This window comes from Oryctolagus cuniculus, chromosome 2 (assembly GCF_051225735.1).
Source record: "Oryctolagus cuniculus isolate XC-2025 breed Fujian yellow rabbit chromosome 2, ASM5122573v1, whole genome shotgun sequence".
Lineage (NCBI taxonomy): Eukaryota > Metazoa > Chordata > Mammalia > Lagomorpha > Leporidae > Oryctolagus > Oryctolagus cuniculus.
In genome coordinates this window covers 82,497,675-82,523,301 of record NC_142868.1, presented here as the reverse complement: position 1 = coordinate 82,523,301, position 25,627 = coordinate 82,497,675, and the positions used below count along the sequence as shown (strand labels likewise).

At 50.1% G+C, this 25,627-nt stretch overlaps 1 protein-coding gene across 17 annotated transcripts in view; it reads right to left on the bottom strand.

Moving 5' to 3' along the window:
• The window catches only part of RBPMS (RNA binding protein, mRNA processing factor), a 171,540-nt gene extending 150,215 nt beyond the window's left edge, over positions 1–21,325 (bottom strand). For 2 of the 17 annotated variants that reach the window (XM_089327298.1, XM_089327302.1), the window contains exon 1: positions 20,683–21,313. In XM_089327298.1, coding sequence (XP_089183424.1) covers positions 20,683–20,748 — 66 coding nt within the window. In that variant the 5' untranslated portion in view covers positions 20,749–21,313. Of the gene's footprint in view, positions 1–13,594; positions 19,532–19,644; positions 19,699–20,127; positions 20,428–20,463; positions 20,619–20,682 lie in introns of those variants that run through there. The other 15 variants (XM_089327300.1, XM_051842627.3, XM_089327311.1 and 12 more) reach the window with 13 other exon arrangements.
• Positions 21,326–25,627: the final 4,302 nt, after the last annotated feature.

Here is a 25,627-nt window from a genome sequence, read left to right as displayed (position 1 = left end):
AGGCTGCTGCAGGTGGGAGAGGCCCAGACCCAACCCTGCTCCGGTGCGGGAGTCCCACACAAGCACCTCGTAGGTTCTCCTCCAGCTCCTTCAACCCGTGTAGGTGCAAATCTACGTCGCTATACTGAGGACCAGGGTGCGGACAGGGGATCTTTAAATCTGGATTTCGAGAAGATGGGTGTTTGGCCTAGCGGTTAAGACACCATCTGGCACAGCCGCAGCCCACGTCAAGAGCGCCTGGGTTCCAGTCCTGGTTCTGGTCTCCATTCCAGCTTGCTGCTAACTCTGGGAGGCCGTAGTGGCAGCTCAAGAGCTGGGCCCCTGACCCCCGTGTGGGAGACCGGATTGAGTTCCCAGGTTCTTGCCTGGCCCAGCCCTAGCTGATTTTGGCATCTGGTGAGTGACCCAGCAGCTGAGAGACCTCTGTCTCTACTTCTCAAACAAATTAAATAACCAAGTAAGTAGGATAACTGTTGTTTTGTTTAAAAGGAACACTACTGAAATGTTTCCTAGGCTTTTTTTTTTTAAGAGATATAACTTTTTTTTTTTTTTAAGATTAATTTATTTGAAAGGCAGAGTTACAGAGAGGCAGAGACAGAGAGAGAGAGGTCTTCCATCCCATCCACTGGTTCACTCTCCAAATACCCGCAATGGCCAAAGCTGTGCTGATCCAAAGCCCGGAGATTCTTCTGGGTCTCCCACGTGGGTGCAGGGGCCCAAGGACTTGAGCCATCTTCTACTGCTTTCCCAGGCCATTGCAGAGAACTGGATTGGAAGTGGAGCAACCGGGACTCGAACCAGCGCCAATATAGGATGTCAGCACTGCAGGCAAAGGCTTTACCCACTATGCCACAGCGCTGCCCCCCCTTTAATTCAGTATTTAAAAAAAAAAATGAAGTTTACTTGTTTACTTCAAAGAATTCTTCGGAAAGTAGGCTATCTTTCCAGGGAAAGAAAATTTAAGAACTCAACTCTGAAATATTTCTGTTCAAATGGATCTTACTATAATTGGTTTGGAGAAGGCAAGAATCAAGGAGTAGGGGTGCTAAAAATAGAGGCGGTGAAACTCAGGGTGGGGGGCGCACTTGTGAGACAGCACTCCTAATTAGCAAAAATGTGGTATCGCCCGTATTAAAATAGGAAATCTGAGCCCATTCCGGGAACAGGGTCACGGCCTGCCACAGTCATCTGGGCTCAGGGCTGGCCCGGCTCCCCCAAAGAGGTCCCTGGGCGCAGTGCACAGCCTTATAAGGCAACTGTGCCGGGAAAGCAGATAAGAACTCCACCAAGCACTCCGCAAATACCAACTCAGCCATCCTCCCAGCCACTCACGCCCCCTCCCCAGAGCCTGGGCGAGAAGGATCCCCGCTAGTCACGATTACCCACAGCACAGCACGGTGGGCAAGCGGCTGGCAGCCCACCTCCCGCACCTGGTTCAGGGCCAGTCTCATCAGGAGCAGAGCAAACGCTCTCCCGCTCATGAACAGGAGGGAGGAGGAGAACTGCTCAACTTTGACACCAAGCAAGGAAGACTCCCCCCTCCCGTCCCCTTTATCTCCCACTGGGCCTCCACAAAATTCCAATCCTACTTCACAGCCTAGAAGGGAGAAAGGGAGGCCGGGGATGCGCCTGCCCCAAGTCTGTCTCTGTCTGCCACCGGGACACATTTAACAGCATTTCACCTCTGCCAGCAAATTCCACAACTGCTGCTACACAGCACCAGGAAGAAACCCGACAGTAACCTACAGGGCTTGGGGAGACCTGACAGCTCCATTACCTCTGGTAAAATTAAGAAATTTCCAATATGAGTCCTCAAATGGTGGTTACTGAGAATGCACACAATGTATCTTATAGCCAGGTGTCAGAAATAAGAATAGTAGCTACTAAAAAAAAAAAAAAAAAAATTAAATGTCCCCCAGAACACAGGCTCTGCTAGAACATGGCTCCCCACACAGGTGGCACTCTTAGCTTTTTGCCCTGTGTATCTCGACCACCAAGCAGGTGCCATGATCGGTACACATTTGTTAGATGGACTGTCTTTAAAAAAGGCGGGGGAGGGGGCTCAAGAGCCAAACACACACATGGACTGTCATAGTCCACTGTGTGTTCTGCAACCAAACAGCTGAGGCTGGGTAACTTATTACATAGCTTCTTTGGCTCATGATTCTGTCAGCTGCATCCAAACGGCGTGCACCTGCGTCCTGGTGAGCGTCTCTGGGCTGTGTCTCAGGGCTGAGAAGCAGAGAAGGAAACCATGGAGTGCAGCGGGCCAGGCGTGTGGGTGACCCTGCTTTCCAACAGAAGGGCCTCCCCTGCTGGGGGAGCCACTCCCAGGACCTCCAAGGCCTCAGCTCCAGCACAGGAACCTTTGGGGATCTCACACAAACCATTGGCAGCCCTGATGCAGACACATGGAAGGATGCAAGTGGAAGTGCTAGGTGTTCTAGTCAGTATGCCAGGGGAGAAAGGCTGAACGAGTTTCCAAGAATAGGGTACCCCCCAAAGTGGGAGGCAGCCAAATGTTCACCAGCAGCTGACTGGAGCTACAACGTGGTAGAGCCATTCGGCGGGAAAATTATTCAGCCATCAAAAAGAGCAAGGTCTAAACAGCAAGCTGAGTGAAACGCAGCAGACCCGAAAGGCCGGTATCGACGTCATTGCAGGGCTATGGTTACCTGTAACAGGCAAACGCGCAGCGACAAAGAGCAGTAGGTTAACAGTTGCCCTGGCTGGGGAGAGGAGGAAACCATGGCTCAGGGCTTTTTACACGGGAGGAAGCTGACAAAATGTTCTACAACTAGTGGCGATGGTCATACAACTCCAAGTCTATTAAAAAGTATTTAATTGCGCATTTTAAAAGAGTAGATCTTAGGACATGTAGATTATAACCTCAACAGAGCTGGATTGTAACCACCATGAAGAATAAGGACCTCGGTGGGTGCTCCAGATCCAGGACCAAGGAGCCTCAGAGCTACCTGGTGTATGGGGAGTAGCACCTTGGGCGGAGCAGTATTGCAAACTAAGGCGGGGAGCCAGCCGGAGGTTCTGAGCGGCTGCGTCAGATTTCCGACAGGTGAGATGCAGAAGGTGAGAAAGACCAGACACTGGGGACAAGGGGAAGGCAGAGGCCACAGCTGGGAAAGCAGCAGGAGATGGCTCAAGTGCCCACTTTACCCGCATGGGAGACCTGGAAGAAGCTCCTGGCTCCTGGCTTCAGCCTGGCCCAGCTCTGGCTGTTGTAGCCTTTTGGGGAGTGAACCAGTGGACAGAAGACTTTTTTTCTCTCTCTGACTCTCTGTAACTCTGCCTTTCAAATAAATAAATAAATCTTAAAAATAAAAAAGGTCCTCCTGTTACCCAGTGTTTGTGGCTTCCCATGGGCTATGTGGTTCTTCCATGGGATTTGTCACAGTTTGTAATCCTCTATTTACCTGTGTTTTTGCAAAATTTTTATTTTTTAAGACAGAACCACCAAGAGAAGGGCAGAGACAGACAGAGCTCCATCCACTAGTCCACTCCTTACATGCCTGCAACAGCCAGGGCTGGGCCAGGTCACCGCTGGCTCCCAGGGTCTGTCAGCAAGAAGCTGGAGTCGGGACGGAGCACAGGCCCCCCAGGCACTCCGATGCTGTGCAGAGGTCCGCCCCATTTCGCCCGTCCTTTCTGCAGTACCTTCGGGTGTTCCAGACTCAGAGATGCCATGAGTAATAAACAGCCCAGCTGTCCTAACGACGCAGAGCAAACAGCACAGTAACAAGTATGGTCACAGAGTAAGAGGCTTCAGGAAGTGAAGAGGGAAGAATCAAAGCGAAAAATGCTTTATCGTTCCAGTATGCTAATCTGCACGGCTTACATGGGGCTGTAAACCCTGAACTTAAGATGAGTTAAAAAACAGCAAACTTAGCATTGCACTTGGCGGGTGTCTAATTTTCTACAGGCTGTATGTTGGTCACTTGTCAAACATACCTGATTGGGAAATCAGTGATGCAAACAGAAATTCTTTAAAAATATCCCCAAATAGACATCCTTCAATCACTCACTCAAAATTAACAGCTGGATACAGCTCCCCCGTGCTAAGTGTGTACTATTCATTCCTGGTTTCAAACCTTTATGAGGGTTAAACTCTCCTAACTCTGGTGCCCATTTCCCTCTATCTACTCACATATTTCCAATTCTCTAGAGCCCATCTTTACTCCACACCATGTGGTATACCCTGGTCTACACTGATTTCTGAACTTTTACAGTGCCTTCATCCATACTGCACAAGTTTGTCATTTTTCTATAGGCTCTCACGGTATTCTTTCTATGTAGGCAGGAAAACTGCCACTCAGTACCCATCTCTACATCCCCAGAAAGGCCAACACCATCCCAGGCCCTCAGCCTATCCAACACCAACCACCAGAACCAAGGACTCACGAAGAAGCAAGCATTGCCCTGATGTGCAAAGAAGCTTCCAGTTCCTTGGCGAGCCATCGCATACCAACCCAGAAATGCTGTCAGATTAAAAGCTCAGAAAGATGCAGATTCCGCTCAAGTGGAACAAGCAGGTTGAGTCAAGACGGGAGGTTTCCATTACATCTGCTCATTTCCTACAGTCACACTTAGCAACATGTGTGCGGGCCTTGGAGGGGGGCGGCTCCTCCACAACATGTTCTGTTAACAATTAAGGAGGCCTGTGGGCTGGGGCTAATGGTGATTACCGTGCCCACACGGGGAGACCTGAGCTGCACACTCCCTAGGCAGGATCTGGTGCTTGGTATGCTGTGGGCATCCGTAGTGCAAACAGAGCCTCCAGGGAGGTGGCTGAGGAATACTTGTGGAACCAGGCCCTCCTCCTCGACCTGGAACCTGGAGGGAGGAAAGGGGACGACTCCCCCAGGAGAGGCACACCAGGATCTGAACCTAACTTCAAAGTCCCCTCCAAGAATGTAACTGGCTGGCTGTCCACCCAAATGTCCAACTGACCGGTAAGACCGTCTCCGCCCCTACCTCAAGGGCAGGCCACACACAGGGCCAGCAAAGCAGAGGAAAGCACGCACCCACAGATTCAAAGCTCATGTTTCTGCACTATATCACCCAGAAACTCGGGACGCAACTTGCATCGTGAAGGTACTTGCAAAAGCTCATGGAAAAGTACTGAAAAGAGAAACTTATGTTGGTGCAAAAACACTTTTGAAATCTACTCGGCTGAGAGGTATTTGGAAAGTTCATGGAAAATATGTACTCTGAAAAAAAAAAAGTGCATGAACTTCGAAAACATTTTTTGCACTAAAACAAATATTTTTTAATTCCACTTTCCACGAACTTTTTGAAGCACCCTCTTACAAGTTTCACGGGCACTGTGACTGGCTCACCTCACCCATGCTGGAGCGGACTCTGTGAAACTCTACACAGCACACAGAACACCCAAAGGACCGGCCTCCCCATCAGCAGTCACAGCCAGGAAAATACACTAAAGCCCTCAATACACCTGATCACAAAAAGCCAACACTTGTCATTGTGTTCAAGGAACTCAGGATGATATCTACAGTACCTGGCTGAGTGCCTACCAAACCATCAGAAACAACTGGGAGATGTCTTGAAGTCAATACGTAGCAGGCAGGTGTCATCCAGGTCGGCCTGGGACTATGAATTATGAATCACTGAGAGAACACAAATGTGAAAAACCTTGACAACGTTTGAAAATTGCAGAGCTAGCGAATCAGAGCAAAATGGGCCCTGCTGATCCTTCTGGTGGGGGTTTAACCTAGGACAGTGTTTCCAGAGTCGATGTGGCAATAAACATCAGCTGTCTTTGGAAGAATGTGTGCTCTCTGACCCAGAAATTCCACTTCTGAGAGTTTCAGCTAAGGCAGTCACCAAGGGTGTACAGGCAGAGTCAGCTAGGAGGACAGGAGGAGGCGCAGGGCTGTTCACATCACCAAGCTGGAAACGAACTCCAGCCCTGACCGCGGGGAGTGGGATAACACATGAAGGCTCATCCAACACCAAGGCACAGTATGAAGAACGAAAAACAAGGCTACAGAAATGTGTCCACTGGAATGCAAAGACAATCAGAATGTGTTAGGTGGAAAAAAAAAATCAAATGGAAAAACAATTATGATCTCATTTGTTAAATAGATGTGTGTGGGAAACAGAGAAAAGGACATAAGAAAGATTACATAGTGTATCAAACCCTAGTTGTAGGGAGAGGAGTTGCAGAATTATTTCTTCTTTTAATCATCTTTTCTTAAATTACAGGTACCTTCTGATCAGAGGTTGGGGAAAAGGGTATAATGTAGGCCAATTTGTCTGTAAGGAAAAGAAAGAATTTCATTGTGAAAAACAAAAGCAGGGGCCAGCATTGTGGCACAGAAGGTTAAGCCTCTGCCTGCAGTGTTGGCATCCCATGCGGGCTCCGGTTCGAGTCCCAGCTGCTCCACTGCTGATCCCACTCCCTGAGAATGTGCCTGGGAAAGCAGCAGAGGACTGCCCAAGGCCTTGGGCCCAGCACCCATGTGGGAGATCCAGAAGCTCCTGGCTTCGGCCTGGCCCTGCTCCGAAGTCAGCCATCTAGGGAGTGAACCAGCAGATGGTAGAACTGTCTCTCCTCTGCCTTTCAAATAAATAAATCTTTAAAAAAAAAAAAAAAACAGTGAAACTTTAACAGTGTGATCCAGTTACCTGAACAAAATAAAAGCAATAGCCGACAGTTTTTCATGCAGGAGAAACACCTCAGCTTCACACAGAAGCTGAACTGTAGGCCACTGCCGATTTGCAATACAACAATGACAACAAGTTCACTCTTTATCCTAATCTGTCTGATTGCAAACAAATGCATTAGGGGTGGGGAGAGGGGAAAGGGCTTTATGGCAGGCTCTCCTAGGAATGTAACCATAGCTTAACTTGGTTGCAGAGCACCCAGTTCAAAGTACTGGATTTCTATGCACAGTCTCCAGCACTGAGCAGTACACCCAAGCTCTGCCCAGGCTGACTGCATTACTGTATCAGGGAAAATGACACGTTTTCAATGACTTCAGGGTAAGCACGCACCCACAGGTTCTCTCTGTGCAGTCAAGACCATGATGTTATACTAAGGGAAATGAGCAATTTTCATGTCGTCTAAAAGCTGGTGGGGCTTTCTGGAACAGACAAGGGACAGTTAATGGTGGGAACGTCTTGGACACACATGCCCAGATCACAACTTCACGTCATTTCAAGGCCCCTAAGCACTTCTGAGGCTTTGCTCCCTTCCCCACTGACTTTTGTTTTAAGATAGTTGAAGGCTGGGCGCGCTCTGACCAATAACAAACAGAAGGGGGAAGACGCTTGCCTTTGAATGGGCAGACACTCCTGACCTGGACACTGTCGCAGATTCAATTCTTCGCTTTGAATGCGAAGAGCTCTTGCACACAATAAAATCAGACACAGAACTCCTATATGCATCTAAACAGCAAAGGAACCCCAGGCAGGATCCCAGTTGAGACTGTTTAGTCTCATATGGCCATGCGTGGAAGGCAGATACCCAAACAGGGCTCCATGCAAAGAATCCCAGCACCATTATTCTGGCTCTCATACCACACAGCGGTGAGCAGCTCAGAGTGGACTGTGCAGGGACTTCCACCTTTTCCTTTTAAAATTGCAAGTGATGTTATCATCAACAGTAGCCACGGATGCTTGCAGAGGGAACAATATAATGCTGAATGCATACTGGATATCCACGTCAATCTAAGTCGGTTTGTGTTTCCACATTTGTAAACTAGCAACTCCTAACACGAACCTTTCTCAAGTTAGAAGTTGCAAACAATCTGTGAGGCACCACTTCAGACCCTGGAATTTGCGATGAGGATCATTTTCCCCCTGGGGACTTTCCAATCGACAATGGTACCCCCTTTGGGGCAGTTCAGACGCAGTCCTACAACACATTAAATCTATCAACAAACCCCTTTCCTAGTGAGACTCCAGGGGCTGCTTTCATCTTATCTCTGCAATTCTCCTAAGTATCTGGTTCTGTGGGGTAAACAAACCACCCCTCCACCCCCAACACACACAGTGCCCTGGCCATATCAGCCCGTCTTTCTAAAAGCCTTACAAACGGGGGTGGGGGATGGGGAGTGTGTTAAACAATGCTTTTTCTTTGGGAAAAAAAAGTGTCATCCTCAAGTGTTCTGAAAACTAAGGAAACCGCATTTCAACAAAATATGTGTTTCTAATTATTAGTGAGAAGATTTATATTCTTGCAGGCTGAAGAAAGTATGTCTGGAAGAACAGAAGTTCACGGCTGCAAGTCAGCAAGAATTTGCAAAGGCAAAATAACTTTGATAAGACATAACTCCTTCGTTAGCCATATAAATTTGGGATCCCGCTGCACAAACACTGACTTAACGAATGGTCACTTTGAAGTGAAGAGAGGGAACATTCCAACACGGGGCAAGACTCCGTGTGGTCCGCAGTCTAGGCGGGTAACGATTGCCAACCCCCTTTGTCAGTCCACCACCTACTCTGGGGTCAGTTAAGACTGAGGAAAAGACAGTGCACGGTGCTTCCTGGCAAATCGGAGCACCCAAATGTCCCTGAGCAGAGGCACAGATCATCCACAGCCCTTTCTCTCGCCCTCCCTGTTCGGCGCGTGCATTTCTGCCGTCTACAGGGCATGGGCTTTTTTGGGCAAACGCTGATCGCCTGGGTGCAGGCGGGAGGGTACGGTAGGTGTAACTCTGCAACCCGTCGCAAGCCCACTCCGGCACTTCTGTGCCATCTCAGAGCTCACCCTGGTGTCCCTGCCTCCAGAGGCTCTGGGGGTGGGCGGACCGGGAGGGGATCTGCCTGGTTCTCCCCTCCCCCAAGAGAATGGCTAAAGCAGAGCTTCAGTTCCTAGCTTCGGTTTTCTGCATAAGCCCTCCCCAAAACACACAAAGCCTCCGGATGGGCCTCGAAGAGTCCTTTTGTTTAGAAAGGGCCATTTCCTGCCAGGCGCGCCCACCCTGAGACTCCCACCCACTTCTCCAGGAGGCACTCATTTGCTAAGTAAAAAAACAAAACCGCTCCAGGTAGGAAAAGCAGGAATAATATCTGTACAAATACCGAAAGGAACTTTCAAAGTCTGCCATGCCACTAACTTTTCCTTGTTGGTTAAGTTAATAAAAAAATCTAACAAATGAAGCCGAGAAAAAGTTAAAAAGCTTAAAACCATACCCCCAGGCATTTGGCATCAACATTGGGATGGAAGTTATGATTCTTTTAACACACAGCAGGCGTTGTCTATACAATCCCATGGGGTTAGCTTAAATGACGTGTCACAGACAAGAACCTTTAAGTGACTTGTCCCAGGCCCCTGAGGAAACAAGGAGATAATGAGATAAGACAAAGAATAAATCAAGAGTATTGATGACTTGGTCAAAACTGACTTTATATTTATATATGTGTGTGTGTGTGTATATATATATATATATATATATATATATATATAATTTATACCTTTGGTCTCAAGACTACCAGACAGTGGAAGATGGTAAAGTTCAATAAGCTCACTCAAGGTCAAGTATTGACATTGATGTCATAAATAAGGATAATCCAATGGATTGCATTTTCATTAGTGTTCTAGTCTGCCCAAGGAACAGGTAGTGTGTTAGTCTTGTGCCCCAAGTCTGGGCGACTTGTTTCTTTCACCCTTTAGTGTCACCTGTTCCTGGGCACTGAAAAACAAAACAGCTCCTGAGACTGGAGGCGGACCAAGTGGCCACAAAACACGGTGGGAGACAGCTGCCTGAGTGCACGAGGCTCCTTCAAGGGTTCCACTAACAGGTGCTTGCGGACTGGGGCTGCTCCCCGTAAGGCCAGCAGCTACAGTGAGCCTCAGACCTTTTTACTTTGTAGACAAATGCAAGAAAGCAGTGGAACTGGAAGCTGGACTCAACCAAAAGACTAGAAGTGTTGAGTCCCTCTCCAGATCGATTCCACCTGGGTTATTCCCTGTAACTCAAGCCCACCCACTCCACGCCAGGGCCCAGTTTCTCCCCTGGGTCTGTATAACTACGTTTAGGCTTTCATCGGCACCGGACAAAGAGGAAAGATCTCTGTATGTGTGGGATGGGTGCAGCATCCCACACAGCACACACAGGAGACCCCACACCTGGAAAAACCTCCAGGTACGGAAGGGCATAACAGGGTGGGGGGGGTGCTCAGAAGGGATCCTTTGGAAAGCAGAAATTTAACCTGCAGACTGGCTATCGGGTTTATGATGATGTGGTGCACCATCCAGACTTCAGCTGGTTTGTATTCTGGCCATCTCACAAATAAGGACCCCCCCAGGGCAGCTCTTGGCATTGCTCTGGTAGTGGAGCTCTTACAGTGTGAAATAAGACACAAGGTCCCTGGTGCTAAGGAGTTACAAGCCAGATACATCAGCACCATCAAGCACAGGAGGCCCCAGGAGGTGAGAAGTTCTATCTGGAAAAGAAAAGGGAAGTGCCAAGGTCGGGAAGGTGGCACTACTTTAAACCTGGAGGTCAAGGTTCTCTCAGAGGTGACATCTGAACTGGTTTCTGAGTGAATGCCAAGGGTCCTAGGGTTTTCCAGGTAAGCAGAATGGCAGGCACAAAGGCCCTGGGGCAGAAACAAGTTGTGGAGCCAGCTGTTAAGTCAGGTCCAAGCAGCTGAAGCCTAATGAATGAGACCGTGATTCCTGGCAGATGAGGTCAGAAACCAGCAGGACCCAGGTCACATGAGCCTTGTGTACCGCTGGAAAATTTTAAGCTCCTTTCCACCAGATGGAAAACCTCAGACAAATTACTTAATCTCTTGGAGCCTCGGTCTTCTGATCCCTAAACACAGGATGCTAACACTTCATTTGGTTTGTTAAAGATCAATGTTAAAAGTGGTAGACCCAGGCTCCAAAAACGTTCAATAAATACGCAAAAAAATGCCTAAATGATTTGACAAGTTGGACCATATTTGGATTGCACCTGATTTTCAATTCTCCCTTCCAATTTCTACTTAATTTTTATTTACTTTTCGATTTTTATTCCAAAGATGGAGAGGCAGAGAGATCGTCCATCCACTGATCACTTCACAAATGCCCTCACCAGGAAGCTGGACTGGAAGGGGAGGAGCCAGGACTCAAACCCAGGCACTAGCGGGTAACTTCAGGGCTGTGCCGAAGGCCCGCCCCTCCCTCCGACACAATATAAGAGCGAAAGGGAAATTTTCAACACAAATACTCTCAGCATTAGCTCTAGTTTCTTGTACTCATTGCTGGGAAAATGCTTGGAGGGCCTGGGGAAGAAGCAAGCATGGATGAGGGGCGGGGGTGTGGGGAGGTGGCAAAAACCGACAGTGGATGGATGGTCGGGCCCAGTGGCCGTGGACTGCTCTCCTGGTTCCTCCTCCTGATAAGAAAACCCCGGAGGAGCGGCAAGTGCCAACAATTCCGTCCCCAGTCAGCCGGCATCCAGGGACAGGCACAGGACGGAAGTGCAAATCTTCCCGCCCCTCCCCTCCCCAAACACATCCTGCCTGGCTGGGAGGGATACTGTATTTAAAAACAGATGCCTCCAGAAACTCACACATTTATAAGTCCCCTAAATCACACATGCTGGGTAAAGTAATTACACTTTTGTAGCACTTCCTCAGTGGGCACAAAGGAAATTCTGCTACTTCTGAAACAAAATAGCACTTTCTCCCAGGAGGCCAGGGCAGGGCCATCCTATAGGTGGGTGGGAGAGGAATTTTCACAAAATCAGACTCCTACAGATGTCAGTCTTCAGCCAGCCCATCTGCCTGGGATTTGGGAGGCACAGGAGCATCCCTAAAAATCAACTCAGAGCAATGAGGATTAGTTTTTTAAGTAGAAATTGGCCTCCGCTGTGTCTAATGCTCATGTGTCGGTGTCACGGATCTCAGGTGATGAAGGTTCTCAGATTTCTCCTACCTTTGCAAAATCTACAAGCTGGCAGGTTTAAACTGGGCTGCCCAAGCACAGCCTTTGCTGTGTAGATTTGTGTAACAATACCGTGTTACCGCCTGGAATCTGAATTCACCACCCCTGAGTGATTGGCATTTATTACTGCCATTTCCTTTACTTCTTTAGCATTCTCCATGATATGCATCATAATGGTTGCAGCAGGGTTAAACCCAAAGAAAGACACACACGCAAGGTTTTTGGTTTTTTGTTTTTTGAAGTTCCTGCACTACAGTTCCTTCAGCTAACACAGCCCACAGCAAAGGCTGCAAACCTTTAGAAGAACATCAATTGGGTAAACTGAAAATATGATCCACAGAACAGAGGACTTTGGGCTGCTGGCCAAGGGCCCAGCCCGCTCTCTTTCCCCCCCTCCCCCATCCAAATAAAGTCAAAAAAGAACAAAGCAACCTTTAAGACGTGTTGTCTTGGGACAACACTGAGGTCTCTCCAGATCTGAAGTAGTCACTCTTCCAATCAGAGGACACAGGGGAAGGAAAAGTTGTGGAAGTGAGAACCGGAGAATTAAGAACAACTTAACATTTAAAAACAAAATTCAAAAGCAAGTTTATTTGGGTGCAAAATGCACATTTTCCACAAATTTTTGAAAATCTCATGGATGCATGGACTTCAATTATTTTTGCACCCAAATAAACTTACCTTTTATTTCTATTTTTTATTACGCTTGTGTATACAGATTTTCTACATTTCTGCTCAGGTATTCCAGTAGATAAGTATACCAAACACTATTATAACTAGGCAGATTATATGTAATATAATTTTTACATCCCAAAATTAAAAAGTGTTTAAGAAATTTTTTTCCTAAAAATGTCCAATTCTTCCCCAACCCCTCAGACATTTTTACTCACATTTTTTTTCAAGTTTGTTTATTTATTTTATTGATTTATCTGAAAGAGCATGAGGGTCAGGGGAGGCAGAGATACCTTCCATCTGCTAGTTCACTTCCCAAATGGCTTCAACAGTCAGGGGAAGAAGCCAAGAGCCAGAAACTCCATCCAGGTCTCTCACACAGGTGGCAGGAGCCCAAGGGTTAGAGCCATCATCTGCTGTTTCCCAGGCACATTGGTAGGAAGGTGGATCAGAAGCAGAGTGGCTGGGACGCTACTCCACAAGGCCACAGCCCCAGTCATTTTTTTAAAAAAACACAACCTCAAATTTTAAGCAAATTTACTCTCTTTACCAGGTTTCTTAACCCTTGGCAAGGTTTCCTAACGAACTAGGAATTCAATGTTCTGGGCACTCATTCACAATACCGACGATTTCAATCACTAACGGCAAAGCCATGAATAGTTCTGAAAATCCTACTTCAAGGCCAGGACTCTCCTCCATACCCTCCACTCTTCACAACATCTTCACCTCTTCTCTCCCTATCAACCTCTCTATTTTCTATTTCTTCAAATACAGGCACACAGCTTAGCAAGGCACCCGAAGGAGAAACCCGAGACACAGCACGGATGTCTGTCTCTCTCTCTCTCTCTCTTTCTTTCTCTCGCCATCTCTCTTGTGCGCGCGCGCGCCATCTCTCTCTCTCTCTCTCTCGCCATCTCTCTCTCTCTCGCCATCTCTCTCGCCCTTCCCCACACGGGTCTTCAGGAGCCTCGGTTTGTTCCCACGGAGCAGATCCCTGGGTCTCACCTGTCTCAACCCTTTCCGCAGCTGTCAAACTCACCCCCCTCCCTCCCTTCTTGGAAGCTTCCTTCGACGCAGCTCAATCAGCCTCTGCGCGCTGGAGGGCTGGCTGCTTCCCAACACAAACAGCTACCTCAAACGTTAACACCATGTTTTATTACACCTGTTTGTTTATACAGGGCCATCACCATTAAAGGCTCAGCAACTGGAGGGCCTGCTCTGCCTCTGATGCGTCTTGGCATCCCCAGAATCTGCGCACCGAAGGCCCACGTCCTGAGCCTGGCAGCACCCTGGGTGCCTCCCCATAAAAGAGCGGCGATCATCATTAGCATTTCTACAACAGCTTGTTGAGAGGATGGAAAAAAAAGATGGCAGGGCACATGGTAAATACTAAAAGTCAGTGGTTGTTATTTGTTGAGTGACTGGATAAAAAAAGATTTCTGGAAAGTCTGAAGGTACAAAGATCTCAGTATGTCCTTTGTTCTATTATCAGCAACAGGGACAAATTGGGAAACTTGATTCTGATAAGCTCAAACCCCTAGGGCAGGCTTAGCGCGGTGGATAACACACCTGAGTCCCAGGGTAGATGATTCCGGCTTCCTGCTAATGCAAGGCCCTGGCAGGCAGCAGGTGCCGCCAGGAAGAAGTGGGCTCCTGCCACCTATGTGAGTTCCTGGCTCCAGGCTTCAAGCATTTGGGGAGTGAACTAATAGATGAGATCTCTAACACATTTTTAAAAAATATTTATTTATTAGAAAGGCAGAGTTACTGAGAGGTCTTCCATCCACTGGTTCACTCCCCAGAAGGCCGCAATGGCTGGAGCTACGCCAATCTGAAGCCAGGAGCTTCCTCCGGGTCTCCCACGAGGGTGCAGGGACCGTCTTTCACTGCTTTCCCAGGCCACAGCAGAGAGCTGAATCGGAAGTGGAGCAGCCGGGACTTAAACCAGCACCCATATGGGATGTAGGCTACGCCACAGTGATGGCCCCTCTAATACATTTTTGAAAGTGTCTTTAATGTGCTCTTCAGTCAGCTTCAAGTTCCAGGTAGTACTAATAAGCACCTCTTGCACTCCCACCTCAAACACAGCAAGAGACTCAGGCAAAGTGGAATTAAAAGTTTATTTTGAAGCAAAGGCGGTGGGGAGCTTTGAAATCATATATGAGGGGGTCTTCGGAAATTCATGGCAAATATTTATCACAAAACAAACAGCAGGCATGGATTTTTTTTTTTTTTTTTTTTTGCACCAAAACAACTTTCACTCCAACTTCATGTGCACACAATGCCCTGAAGCTGTTTCAAAGTCTCCTGGGCCACTTTACATGGGGGGAATGTGAGCGGTTATACCCAAGGTATCCCCATATATCAAGTAAGCTCCTCCCCAGCAGGGTCAAGACCTGCCATGCTCTTATCAGCACAGCATCAATTTAAATACCTGGTCCCAGATGGCCCCAAGCCCACTTCTGCTCCAGCTATTAAGGTTCATTCTCCTCATTCCTTCTGAAGTTTTTTTTCTTTGACCACAGCGAGAGGAACATGTGCATTCCCTTTCCCCTACCCCCAGGCAGACACCAAGGTGCCAAATGAAACTGAACACAAACATTCCAAAGTGGCTGTCACACAGAGCAGGCCTGTTTGGGAGCACAGGGAGTGCCGCCTCGCTCTTCCACCTAAGCAAGGCTTCAGGAAGCCCACAGCCAAAAAAGGTCAAGAGGAGTCCCATAGCAGAAACTGAATTCTAAGGGGATGACCTCCAACGGACCAGGTGCCAGGTGCGCTCGCTCACCTGTGCTCCCAGGGGGAGGCTGCTAAGGACAGGGGCTGGGAGATCCCATCCTCGGGGTCCACCCAAGACTAATCTCCAGGGACACATGACCCTGGGTATTAAATGAGTGACTGCTTTATAAGATTTATTTTGTTTGTTTGAAAGGCAGTGTGACAGAGAGAGAGAAAGAGACCTTCCAGGAGAAGGTTCACTCTCCAAATGACAGCAACAGCCAGGGCTGGGCCAAGATGAAGCCAGGAACTCCACACAGGTCTTTGACATGGGTGGCAAGGCACATTAGCAGGGAGCTGGATCAGAAGTGGAGCAGACGGGACTTCAACCAGAGCTCATACGGCTTAACCCGCTGCGCCATAGTGCCGGACCCTGGTGGCAGCCTCCCCACAGAAACTCATCATCAGTAACATTACCGGTAGGCACATCCACACCCCCCACAAACTCTGTGCTTGTGTGTGTTGAGAAGTATTTATTTGGTGCAAGGATGCTGTTGGCTAGGTGCTGCAGATAAGCATCATAAAATGGCACAGATCTTTCCAAAAAGAAATAGAAAAGGCAAATCATCCAGGAGTTAAATGAAGAGAGCAGAAAGTAACTTCTCCTCCAAAGGGAGGGAAATCTTAGAAACTGGGAAACTGAGGCTGACTCCCACCCTGAAGGCAGCCCAGGCTAGACCAGGAGCGCATCAGCAAGACAGTGGCCTATGCCAATGATTCGCAGTGCGGGGAGGCGGACTTGGGCGATGTGGAATGGAGGGGTGGAGGACACAGCAGCACCCTGTGAGGATGGATGGATGGAGGAAGGCACAGAGCAAGGAGACCTGCTGAAGATCATCAGAACAATGGAAGCCTGGCGTAAGTACCAGGAAAAGGGCTAAAGAGGGCAGAACAAGCCTGACTCCCGCAGCCGGGTTTGGGAGCAAACCCAACCGGGACCGACTCAACAAGGTTTCCAGACACCTTCAGAGAAGGAGAGGGAACTGACTGACATCCCCAAAGAGAAATTCACAGGATCGTTGTAGAGAATGGAAAAGCACAGGAGCATTGGAAATCGACAATCACCTGTCGCCTGCACCCACCAGACCCATTTAACTGACACTTGGTTTCACCCACCTACAGATCTTTATTTCAGAAAACCGGCATTACAGACTGTGACACTTTAAAAATCTGTTCTTTTCATTAAATGTTGTAACACGAGAATGATCCCCCTCCATAAAAATACGGCCTTAGAGCGCCGGGAACAACCAGAAGAAGCTGAAAAGAGGCAAAGACAGGCTCCCAGCCGGCAGCCTTGAGAGGGAGCACGGTTGCCAGTTAACGGCAATTTCTGGCATCCAGAGCTAGGAGAGGATAAATCTGTCGCTCTCTTGCTCTCTCTTTACACACACACACACACACACACACACACACACTCCTCAAATACATAGCATAAGCATGCATCCACCCCCTTTTCAACGAGTGCTAATATTCTGTCCGAAATGATACCTTGACCGACTTAGCAATTTCCCTGTTAGTCACAGAGTCTTTGTGACTTTTCACTCTCCTAAGTATCCCTGTAGTAATCACACCTATAAACAAACACTCATCATGCCCTATTTTCCTTTGAGGGAACTCCTAAAGAGAAAAGTGCTCCATCAGAGGGTCTGACCACCCTGTGTCCCCAGAGTCCACCCAAGCCTCCGTCGTGTCAGCATGGCTGCCTACCACCGTGGTGTAGCACTTTGTTGCTGAAACGTCTCCAATAAAGAACCTCTTCTCCGTTAACCTACCCATGCCAAAACCCAAGTGCCTCAGCAAACAAGGCAGACCACATAGGCACCTCCGTTTCCAAGGGGCATTTAAAAATCACTATTGGGAAAAGCAGTCGGAAGTATGCGTGCTGGCCGTGGTCTGGCAGGATCATCTTTCTGTGAGGTCACAAGGTTTGGATCCAAATCCCTGTCACCAAACCCTGTCCTGTGACTGAACTACAAGCTTACTGCATTAGGCGAGACTGGGAGTAACAGAGACTCCAAACTCAGTTAAATTCTAGAAAAGGATTCCGGACCTTCCCAAGCCCTCATCATGGGGATTAATCCCAGCGTGCCACGAAGACCGCAGGATGCCACCTCAACCTGGCACCTCCTGTTCTCTGTGACACTCTAAGAAACAATTTTATGACTCGAGTATTTTGGCCAAAGTACTCAGTGCTTTCTTTCATAAAGGAATGCAGAGTGAAGATTTGCGTTTACCCTGAAGAAGCGACTTTCTGTGATTTCTCCCAATATCTGCCAAACATCTTTTCAATCGATAATCCCAACAGGGCCGAATTTTTTTAGTTTTATTTTAAGGACCAGTTTAGTCTAAGCAATTTAAGGGAAACTTATTTAACACCAGTGCTTCAACACAATGCCTTTTAGAAATGATTTGCAATCAGCAGGAAAAGTACCCACTGACAGATAAAAGTAAAAATAAAACTACATATTTATCTGATATCCAAAAAAGAATATTTCCACTTTGAAAAGTCAGTGACAAATTATTTCTTAGGACAAGATGGTCTTGAACATATTATAACTTGTGAATGATAGTTGATTAGGTAAGACAAACAATTTTGGGTCTGTTACTTCTAGATTTATCAATTCCAATAAAATCTGTAGAATTAGAGACAAACTCCAAAATGACATGAGAAATGATCTAATAAATGTACAAAAATAAGCTTTTGAAATCCCAGGTCCCGGTTAGATTGCGATGACTGATTCTATACAGGGACAGCTGCACAGGAACACACATGTGTAACACGTTGGAAGGCCAGGTATCCTGGCTTGCTCTTACATGGCCGGCTAGCCGGATCTGAAGATTATTTTTCCTCAAAGTTTTACATGATATCCAAAGTGTATTCTGCTCAAGTTCTCAAAAACTCCCACCACTAAAAACTACAGAAATTTCTCCTAAATGCTGGACTGCTCATTCTATCCAACTGGAGCTAAACGGGGATTTAGGCATCTTTTTCAGGGTCGGCATCAGAAACTCTTAACCGGGGTTAAAATACACTGGATGATAAAAGGAACTCATTTCCATAGAAAATGACACAACTTGGACTGCACAAGGTGGCAAACAGCCGAAGCACCCTGACAACCACAACATCGACCGTTTTCTCACGGTGATTGGAACTCACTGTCCACTGCCGTTCACAAGTCACCAGAAACAGCTCTCCTGTCCTGGCGTGTGCGTGTCCGTGTTACACGTGTGTGCCCTGTCTCCTGCGGCCCATTGCCAAAGCTTTCTGAAAACAAACCGCTGCTCCTCTGGGTGGGCAGGCAAAGCGGCCAGTGCAGTGGGATTTTGTGCAATGCTAAGCTCACTGAATGGCACCCACCAAATGCCATATTTATTTAACTTGTGGCTTTCAGGGTTAGGAAAAAAAAGGGGAGGGGGAGAAAGAGAGAGGAGGTTAGTGTTTCAAAACCAGAATGTCAACCATAAACCCTCTCTGGTCAGGGTGTATCCGCAGTGTATACTCTTCTTGCACAACCTGGGTTCTGAAACCTTCCTACCTCCTGTCTTATTTTTTAAGTAACAAGCGTTTTGCTAAAAAGACCTACACCTGGAGGAGCCCCACGCCTTTCCCACCTGGAAAGGAACGCTGCTGGGGAAACTAGAAGCAATGCCTGCGACTTGGATGGCCTCTGATCACAGGGACCCACAACCTCGCGATAACGGAGCCCATCCAGGCAAATCCTGGCGGCAGTTCACCGGCATGGGTCAAGAGAAAAATCTGACTTCTGTCGTCCATTCGATTTTAAGTTAATTGGCTATAGTTTTCGAGACACCTGAGCCCATTTTGCTACTACCAAAAGAAAAAGAAAAAAATCTGCAGTCTGATGAACTTTCTCTTAACTACAAGTTTCCTCAACTGGTTAACAGAGAAAGATTGTTTCACAAGATACACTCTCACACTTAGAAGCGGCCAGATTGCCACTCTAAGTGGAACAGAAAGGTTTCTGAAGCAATGATTCTCTTGACGGGTTAAGTGAATTAGCTGCACATGCCAATTCCTGAAAATGCAAATTTGCCATCATTTTTCAGTTTTTAAAGGACAGGGAAATTAAACTAAACAGTAGAGAAGCCAGAAAGTGGAATTTGGAATTCCAGCCTTGGTGTCTTTTTAAAAGCACTGTTACGAGTAGTCCTACATTTGCAGGCACCAAACAAGAAGGGGCAAACAGCTTTCCAAAATAATGCTTTGTCATAAAACAGGCGATTTCCTCCAGGAGCCAATTCTCAGCTTACTAACTCACCCAGGTGACAACACTGCTCCACGGCGCTACCTTTTGCATTGTTTTGCATGGTCTTCGCCTGTCTCTCCTATTTAATTAAATAGCTCCAATTTTACACGTGGACGACTTAAAAGGGCTGAGGGATTCCTGCACGAGGTCCACTTCCAACTCTCGGGCCCGGCGCTGCGGCACCGCCTCGCCGCCGCGCGCACCGCACGCTCTCTGGCTCCCGCACACACGCGCGCGAGCTCCTGGCGGAAGGCTGAGAGCCCCAACTTCGAGGGAACTCAGCAAGTGAGCGGAGGCGCTGTTTCTGGGACTGCGGGAACAGTCATTTGAGAAACCCCACAATCATCCCCTAACTACGGAGTTCTGGAACGTGCGTCCCGCACACCCCTTCCCCACACTTCCTCGGCTTCGCGTTTGCCAAAGGCAAGTGCCCCCCCAACTGCAAGCTGTCTCCCCTCCAGGATCCCGGACGCACCACCCAAATCAAAGTCCTACCGCAGCGTCCTGGCCAGCATTCCGGGAGCGACGCTTTCGGCCCCTCTCACTCTGCTCCCCACATCCACACCCCGCCCCCGAAGTCTACCACAGCCCGGGGTTCGGGGGTTCCCGCCTCGCGGGCGGCGAGTTATCGATGAATCCACACACGCCCCGGCTCCGGAGAGACTTGGCCAAGAACTTTTCACACCGGCGCCAGCGCCAGCCCCTAACAGAGCTTCTCCCCAACTCCTTCCCAAAGCCGCCCGCACGCACGCACACAGACACACGCACTCCCTCCCGCCGGCTTCCAGCCCCTGGCGCTCAGAGAAGCCCTGACCCTCGGGTCCCAGTAACCTGAGGTCACCCAGGAGTCAGCTCTCGATTCCGCTTTTAAAATCCCGGGCACACAAAGCCGAGCATTCTACTTGGAGGGTGTCTCCGCAAAGTTCTGCAAGTCACGCAGCGCAGGGTGCGCGGACACCCCCAGAACCCGCGCCCTGGAGACGCACCCAGCCGGGGCCACGGCGCGCCGGCCCCCGGACGCGCCCCGCCGCCCGCCCGGGCCACCGCTACCTCTTCCTCCTGGAGGTTGGCCTCGCTCGGGGTGTTCTCCTTCTCGGCTTTGCCGCCGTTGTTCATCTTCCCGGTCCTTCGTCGCCGGGCAGGGCTGGGGCGCGGGGCTGGGCGAGGGCGCGCTCGCCCGCTTCTGCCTTCCCCGGGGCGCCGGGGCTGCCTCGGGCGGGCGCCGCGGGGCTGCGAAGGCTCGGGCTGGGCTCCCGCGGCGCGCAGACGACGGCGGCGGGCGACTCGGGGAGGAAGTGCGGGCAGGGCGCGGGCGCGGGCCGGCCGAGCGGGGCGCGGAGACAATCGCGACCGGGAGGGAGACCTGGGGCGGGAGGGCGGGCGCGAGGGAAGGAAGGAAGGGAGGGAGGGAGGAAGAGAGGATGGGGCGAGGGCGCGCGTCCCAGGAGTGAGCGCGGAGAGCTGGGGCTGGGGGCTGCCGCTGCCGGAGCAGAGCGAGGCTGGAAGGAAGGGATGGGGCGGCCGGAGAGGAGGAGGAGGAGGAGGAGGCGCCGGCCGCGGCTGGGACGCTGGGACGCGGAGAGCCGCTGGCTGCGCGCTCCTGGCCGGCTTTGGGAAGTCCGAGTCCGCTGCAGCTCCTTTCTCTCGCCTCCCTCCCTCCCCTCTCCGCTCTCCCCTCCCTCTCCGCCTCCCTCCGCCCTCCCTGGACGTGGGCTGCCGCCGTCAGCCCGCAGGGACGGGACGGGGGCCGCCGAAGCCCCCCGGCGGGAGGAGGGGCCGCGGAGTCGGCGCGGCCCGGGCCGGATGGCGCGCGCCGGGGAGGGGCGGCGGCGCGGAGCGGAAGCGGCCGACCCCGGCCCCGGCTCGACGGCAGGGCGAGGGCCGGGCGGGCTGAGCTAGGGAGGCTGGAGAGCCGGGTCCCCGGGCGCACGCGGCGTCCCCCGCGCCCCGGCTCGGAGAGGGGGCTTCGGGGAGTCGGGCCCTGGCCGTGCGCGGACCGGGGGCTGGGATGTGGCACTTTTGTTTGCCTGCTTTCCACGAGGGAGCTGCGCGCCCCCGGGCTCCTCGCTGGTAGGGGCTGAGACACGGGTCGCGCCCTCGGGGCGAGAGCTTGGAGGCCCGGGACGGAGGAACGCCAGGGACAGCCGGGCCCCCGTGAGCCCCCCGCGAGCCCCCCGCCGGCCCGCTCTGGAGTTGATTGTTCACCTGGCCTCTCTTTGGGGGAGCGCCTTCCCGGCAAAGGAGACCGAGCCCTGTTTATCCGGCTAATCCCGCGGCTGTTTAAATGAGCTCCCCGGCACACAGTGGGCACTTTTCTAAACGAGTCTTGGCAGGCAGCCCTGGAGGGTCAAGGCATTCGGGCAAAGCGAGGCGCCCGCCTAGTGTTCCCGCCGCGCCTCTGGGGGACTGCCTACTTTATTTTCTCGTCCGTGAAATGGGTGCAGTTACCCCGGAGTGTGGGGGGCACGCCTCACACCCTCCTGCCCGCTGTAGGCTTACAACATGGATGCTAACATCATTATGAAGAAAATTTCCATTTCTTCTGGGCCTGGAGCCTTTTGTCTTATGGGTCCAGTTATGCGTCTAAACTTGACTGCTACAAATGTATAACCTTAAAACTCGCAACTAGTTCGTTCAGCGCCGCCTCCCGCTCCCAGGAATTCCTTCCTGCACAGCACCTATCACAGTTTCTATTTATTGACTGGCCTGCCCTTTATCTTGCCTCCCCTCCCCCCTCCGGAGCTTATACAGCTTTGAGTGCTGGTGGGGGTGGGGGTGACAGCAGAAGATAAGACCCTGCCTGTAGGGAGCTGAAAATGGAGTTGTGGAGACCAGATACCAGGAACAACTCCAAAGCAACAACATCCTGGCAGAGCACAAACATCTTTTGCTTTAAGGGGATCAGGAAGGGCCATTCAATAATCTTCTTGGATTTACAAGAGAGTTTCACAAAGTTCATGGAAAATGCTTACTATGAAAAAAAACTATGCATGAATTTCCAACCCCCCCCCCCAATTTTTTGCAGCCTGGTAAATGTATATTTTCATTCCATCTTTCCATGAGCTTTTTTGAAATACCATGGTATGTACCGGGTTTGTTCTTTGAGGTCTGCAGATTTTGAAAGAAAAGTTTTCTATCCGGGAAAAAAAAAAGTTTTTCTCTAACTGCTGCCACGGTGTCACCGATCTCTCTGGGAATGAAGGTGCATTGCACATCGATGAGAATAACCTAGGAGGAGGCTGTTGAAGCCGCAGCTGAAGATGTTCCGAGGGGCGAGGCTACGGGGAGTCCGGAAGCTGTGTCTGCCTTCTGATGTGTTGGCCTGGGCTGGCAGCCCTGTCCGCGGCCTGCTCCTCCCTCAGTTAGAGGAGGAACCACGAGGGGGCGATATCTTCCTGAGCAATAGTTGAGCGGTGGTCTTGGGCCCTGTGCCCTTCTCCACTCTTGCCTGTGACAGAACCAAACCCCCTTTTGCTGAGCCTGACAAACCCCAAGGAAAGTGACGATTAAGCCGGTCCTTGATGTCTCCAGCCAGGCCTCACTTCGGAGAAGGTGGGTTATGTTGTATGACTTCAGGATCCTGGGGGACCCCCCCCCCCAACCCAGCGAAGTGTGGCTCCCTCCCAAACTCAGAGACTGCTGCTCCTATCTTCAAGCCAAACCAGGACTTTGTCCATTGTTGAGGTCAGAAATCTCTGGGATAAGAAACAAAACATTTCTAGGAGTTGTTTTGTTTTTTTGACAGGCAGAGTGGACAATGAGAGAGAGAGAGAGAAAGGTCTTCCCTTACCGTTGGTTCACCTTCCAATGGCCGCTGCGGATGGCAGGAGCCAGGTGCTTCTCCTGGTCTCCCATGGGGTGCAGGGCCCAAGCACTTGGGCCATCCTCCACTGCACTCCCTGGCCACAGCAGAGAGCTGGCCTGGAAGAGGGGTAACCGGGACAGAATCCGGCACCCCGACCGGGACTAGAACCCGGTGTGCTGGCGCCGCAAGGCAGAGGATTAGCCTAGTGAGCCGCGGCGCCAGCCTCTAGGAGTTCTAGGAGGGGATCCTTCTCTGGCTTGTATTGGCTTCCCAGCATCTAGACAGTGCCTATCACATAGTAGGCACTCTGCTGTTTTTGAATGAATGAGCTCCTATTAAATCGTATCTGCCATTGATTTGTAGGCTTGAGTGATGAGGGACCCTTCCAAGATCCCCTAGGAAAGACTGGGTTAGTGGTGGCATCTTAGACCAGAGAAGAAACTCAAGCGACCTAGCGGGGTTGTTAGGTTGCCCTCATTATTGAAGAGAGGGGAGGTGGAGACCTTGTGCACGCTGGGGGACAACTGATGAGATCTTAAGAACTCAAATAATAGAAGCCCCCATTGTTCTGACATTTCAGCAAAGCAGAGTTCACCTGCAGGTCCTACAGTCCGTGGTGAGAGTGCAATCCACCGTGCTTCCAGAACAGCCTATGTGGATGGGAAAAAATGCCAGGAAAAGGCGGATTTCTGTTTTCTGTCCTTTCCGTGAAGAACGGTTTGGACTTATTTGGAAGAACAATCGGGTAATATATTACCAACAAAACCCAAGGAAAATCTATAAACAGGGTTTCACTATTTATAAAACCTTGTGTGACTGAGGGGAGGCGGGGGGAGGGACCCTCGGTCAGGACATAAATGATTTTTATGACTTGTTTACTACTTCAAAGAAAGTGAAGCTTCAAGAGTGAGATCTCAGTAGCGATGGTTTCCAGGCATACCAAGAATTACAAGACAACAAAGGGATTTTATATCCTGGGACAAGTGGGCAGATGACCAAGAAAACCTGCTCCCTCGCCTGCCCAGCGCCCTCCCGCACTGCTGTCTGGCCGAGGTTGCGCGCCAGAGTGGAGGGGAAGCAGTGTACGCACCTGTAGATTTTATTGCCCATCACTGTTTCTCTGGCAGCGTGTATTCTGAGGCTTGCTTTAAGAAATCCAAACCCACAATTATGTCTTGAAACGTTTGTCTCTGGGAACTGCAGACATTGAAGGTTTATTTTGAGGCCATTTGCATAGTGCAGGCTTGGTCCCTACTCTAGCTTTGTGGCAGAAAGCTGCAGTCGCTACCGCAGGAGCTGTGATTATTAACGCGTCTGCTGGAGCAAAGAAGCTCCTGAGGCCAAAGGCTGTTTTATTGTCTTTTGCCATCTTTGACACCTGGGTCTTCCGAACCCTGCCATCACCATCTTCCCTGATCTTGCTTGTTTAAGTGGGTGGATGTTTTACTTATTCACTCCCCAAATGCCCACAGCAGCCAGGAGCCAGGAGCGCCATCCAGGTCTCCCCCCATGGTGGTGGAGACCCTATTACCTGAACTGTTACCACTTTCTCCCCGGGGTCTGTGTTGGCAGGGGGCTGGACTCAGGAACCCTAGATGACTATCAAACCTAGGCACTCTGATATGAGACTCAGGTGTTCTAACCATCAGCTTAACTACCAGGCCAAATACCTCTAGTTCTTATTCTTTTTTAAATTATTATTTTTAAGATTTATTTATTTGAAAAGCAGAGTGACAGAGAGAGTGGAGAGAGAGAGAGAGCGCGCTTCCATCTGCTGGTTCACTCCCCAAATGGCTGCAACAGCTGGAGCTGGGTAGATGGGCAGATCCAAAGCCAGGAGACAGGAGCTTCTTCCAGGTCTCCCATGTGGGTGCCTGGGCCCAAGCACTTGGGCCATCCTCCACTGCTTTCCCAAGCACATTAGCAGGGAGCTGGATCATAAGTGGAACAGTCAGAACTTGAACCTGTACTTATATGGGATGCCGGTGCTGCAGATGATGGCTTGACCAGCTTCACCACAGTGCTGCCCAACCCCCATTTATTCTAACTGTGGCAAAAGGCACATAACAAAAATGTATCATCTTGGGGCTGGCGTAGGTTAATTCTCCTCCTGCAGCACCCACATCCCATATGGATGCTGGTTCTGGTCCAAGCTGCTCCACTTTCTGTCCAGCTCTCTGCTGCGGCCTG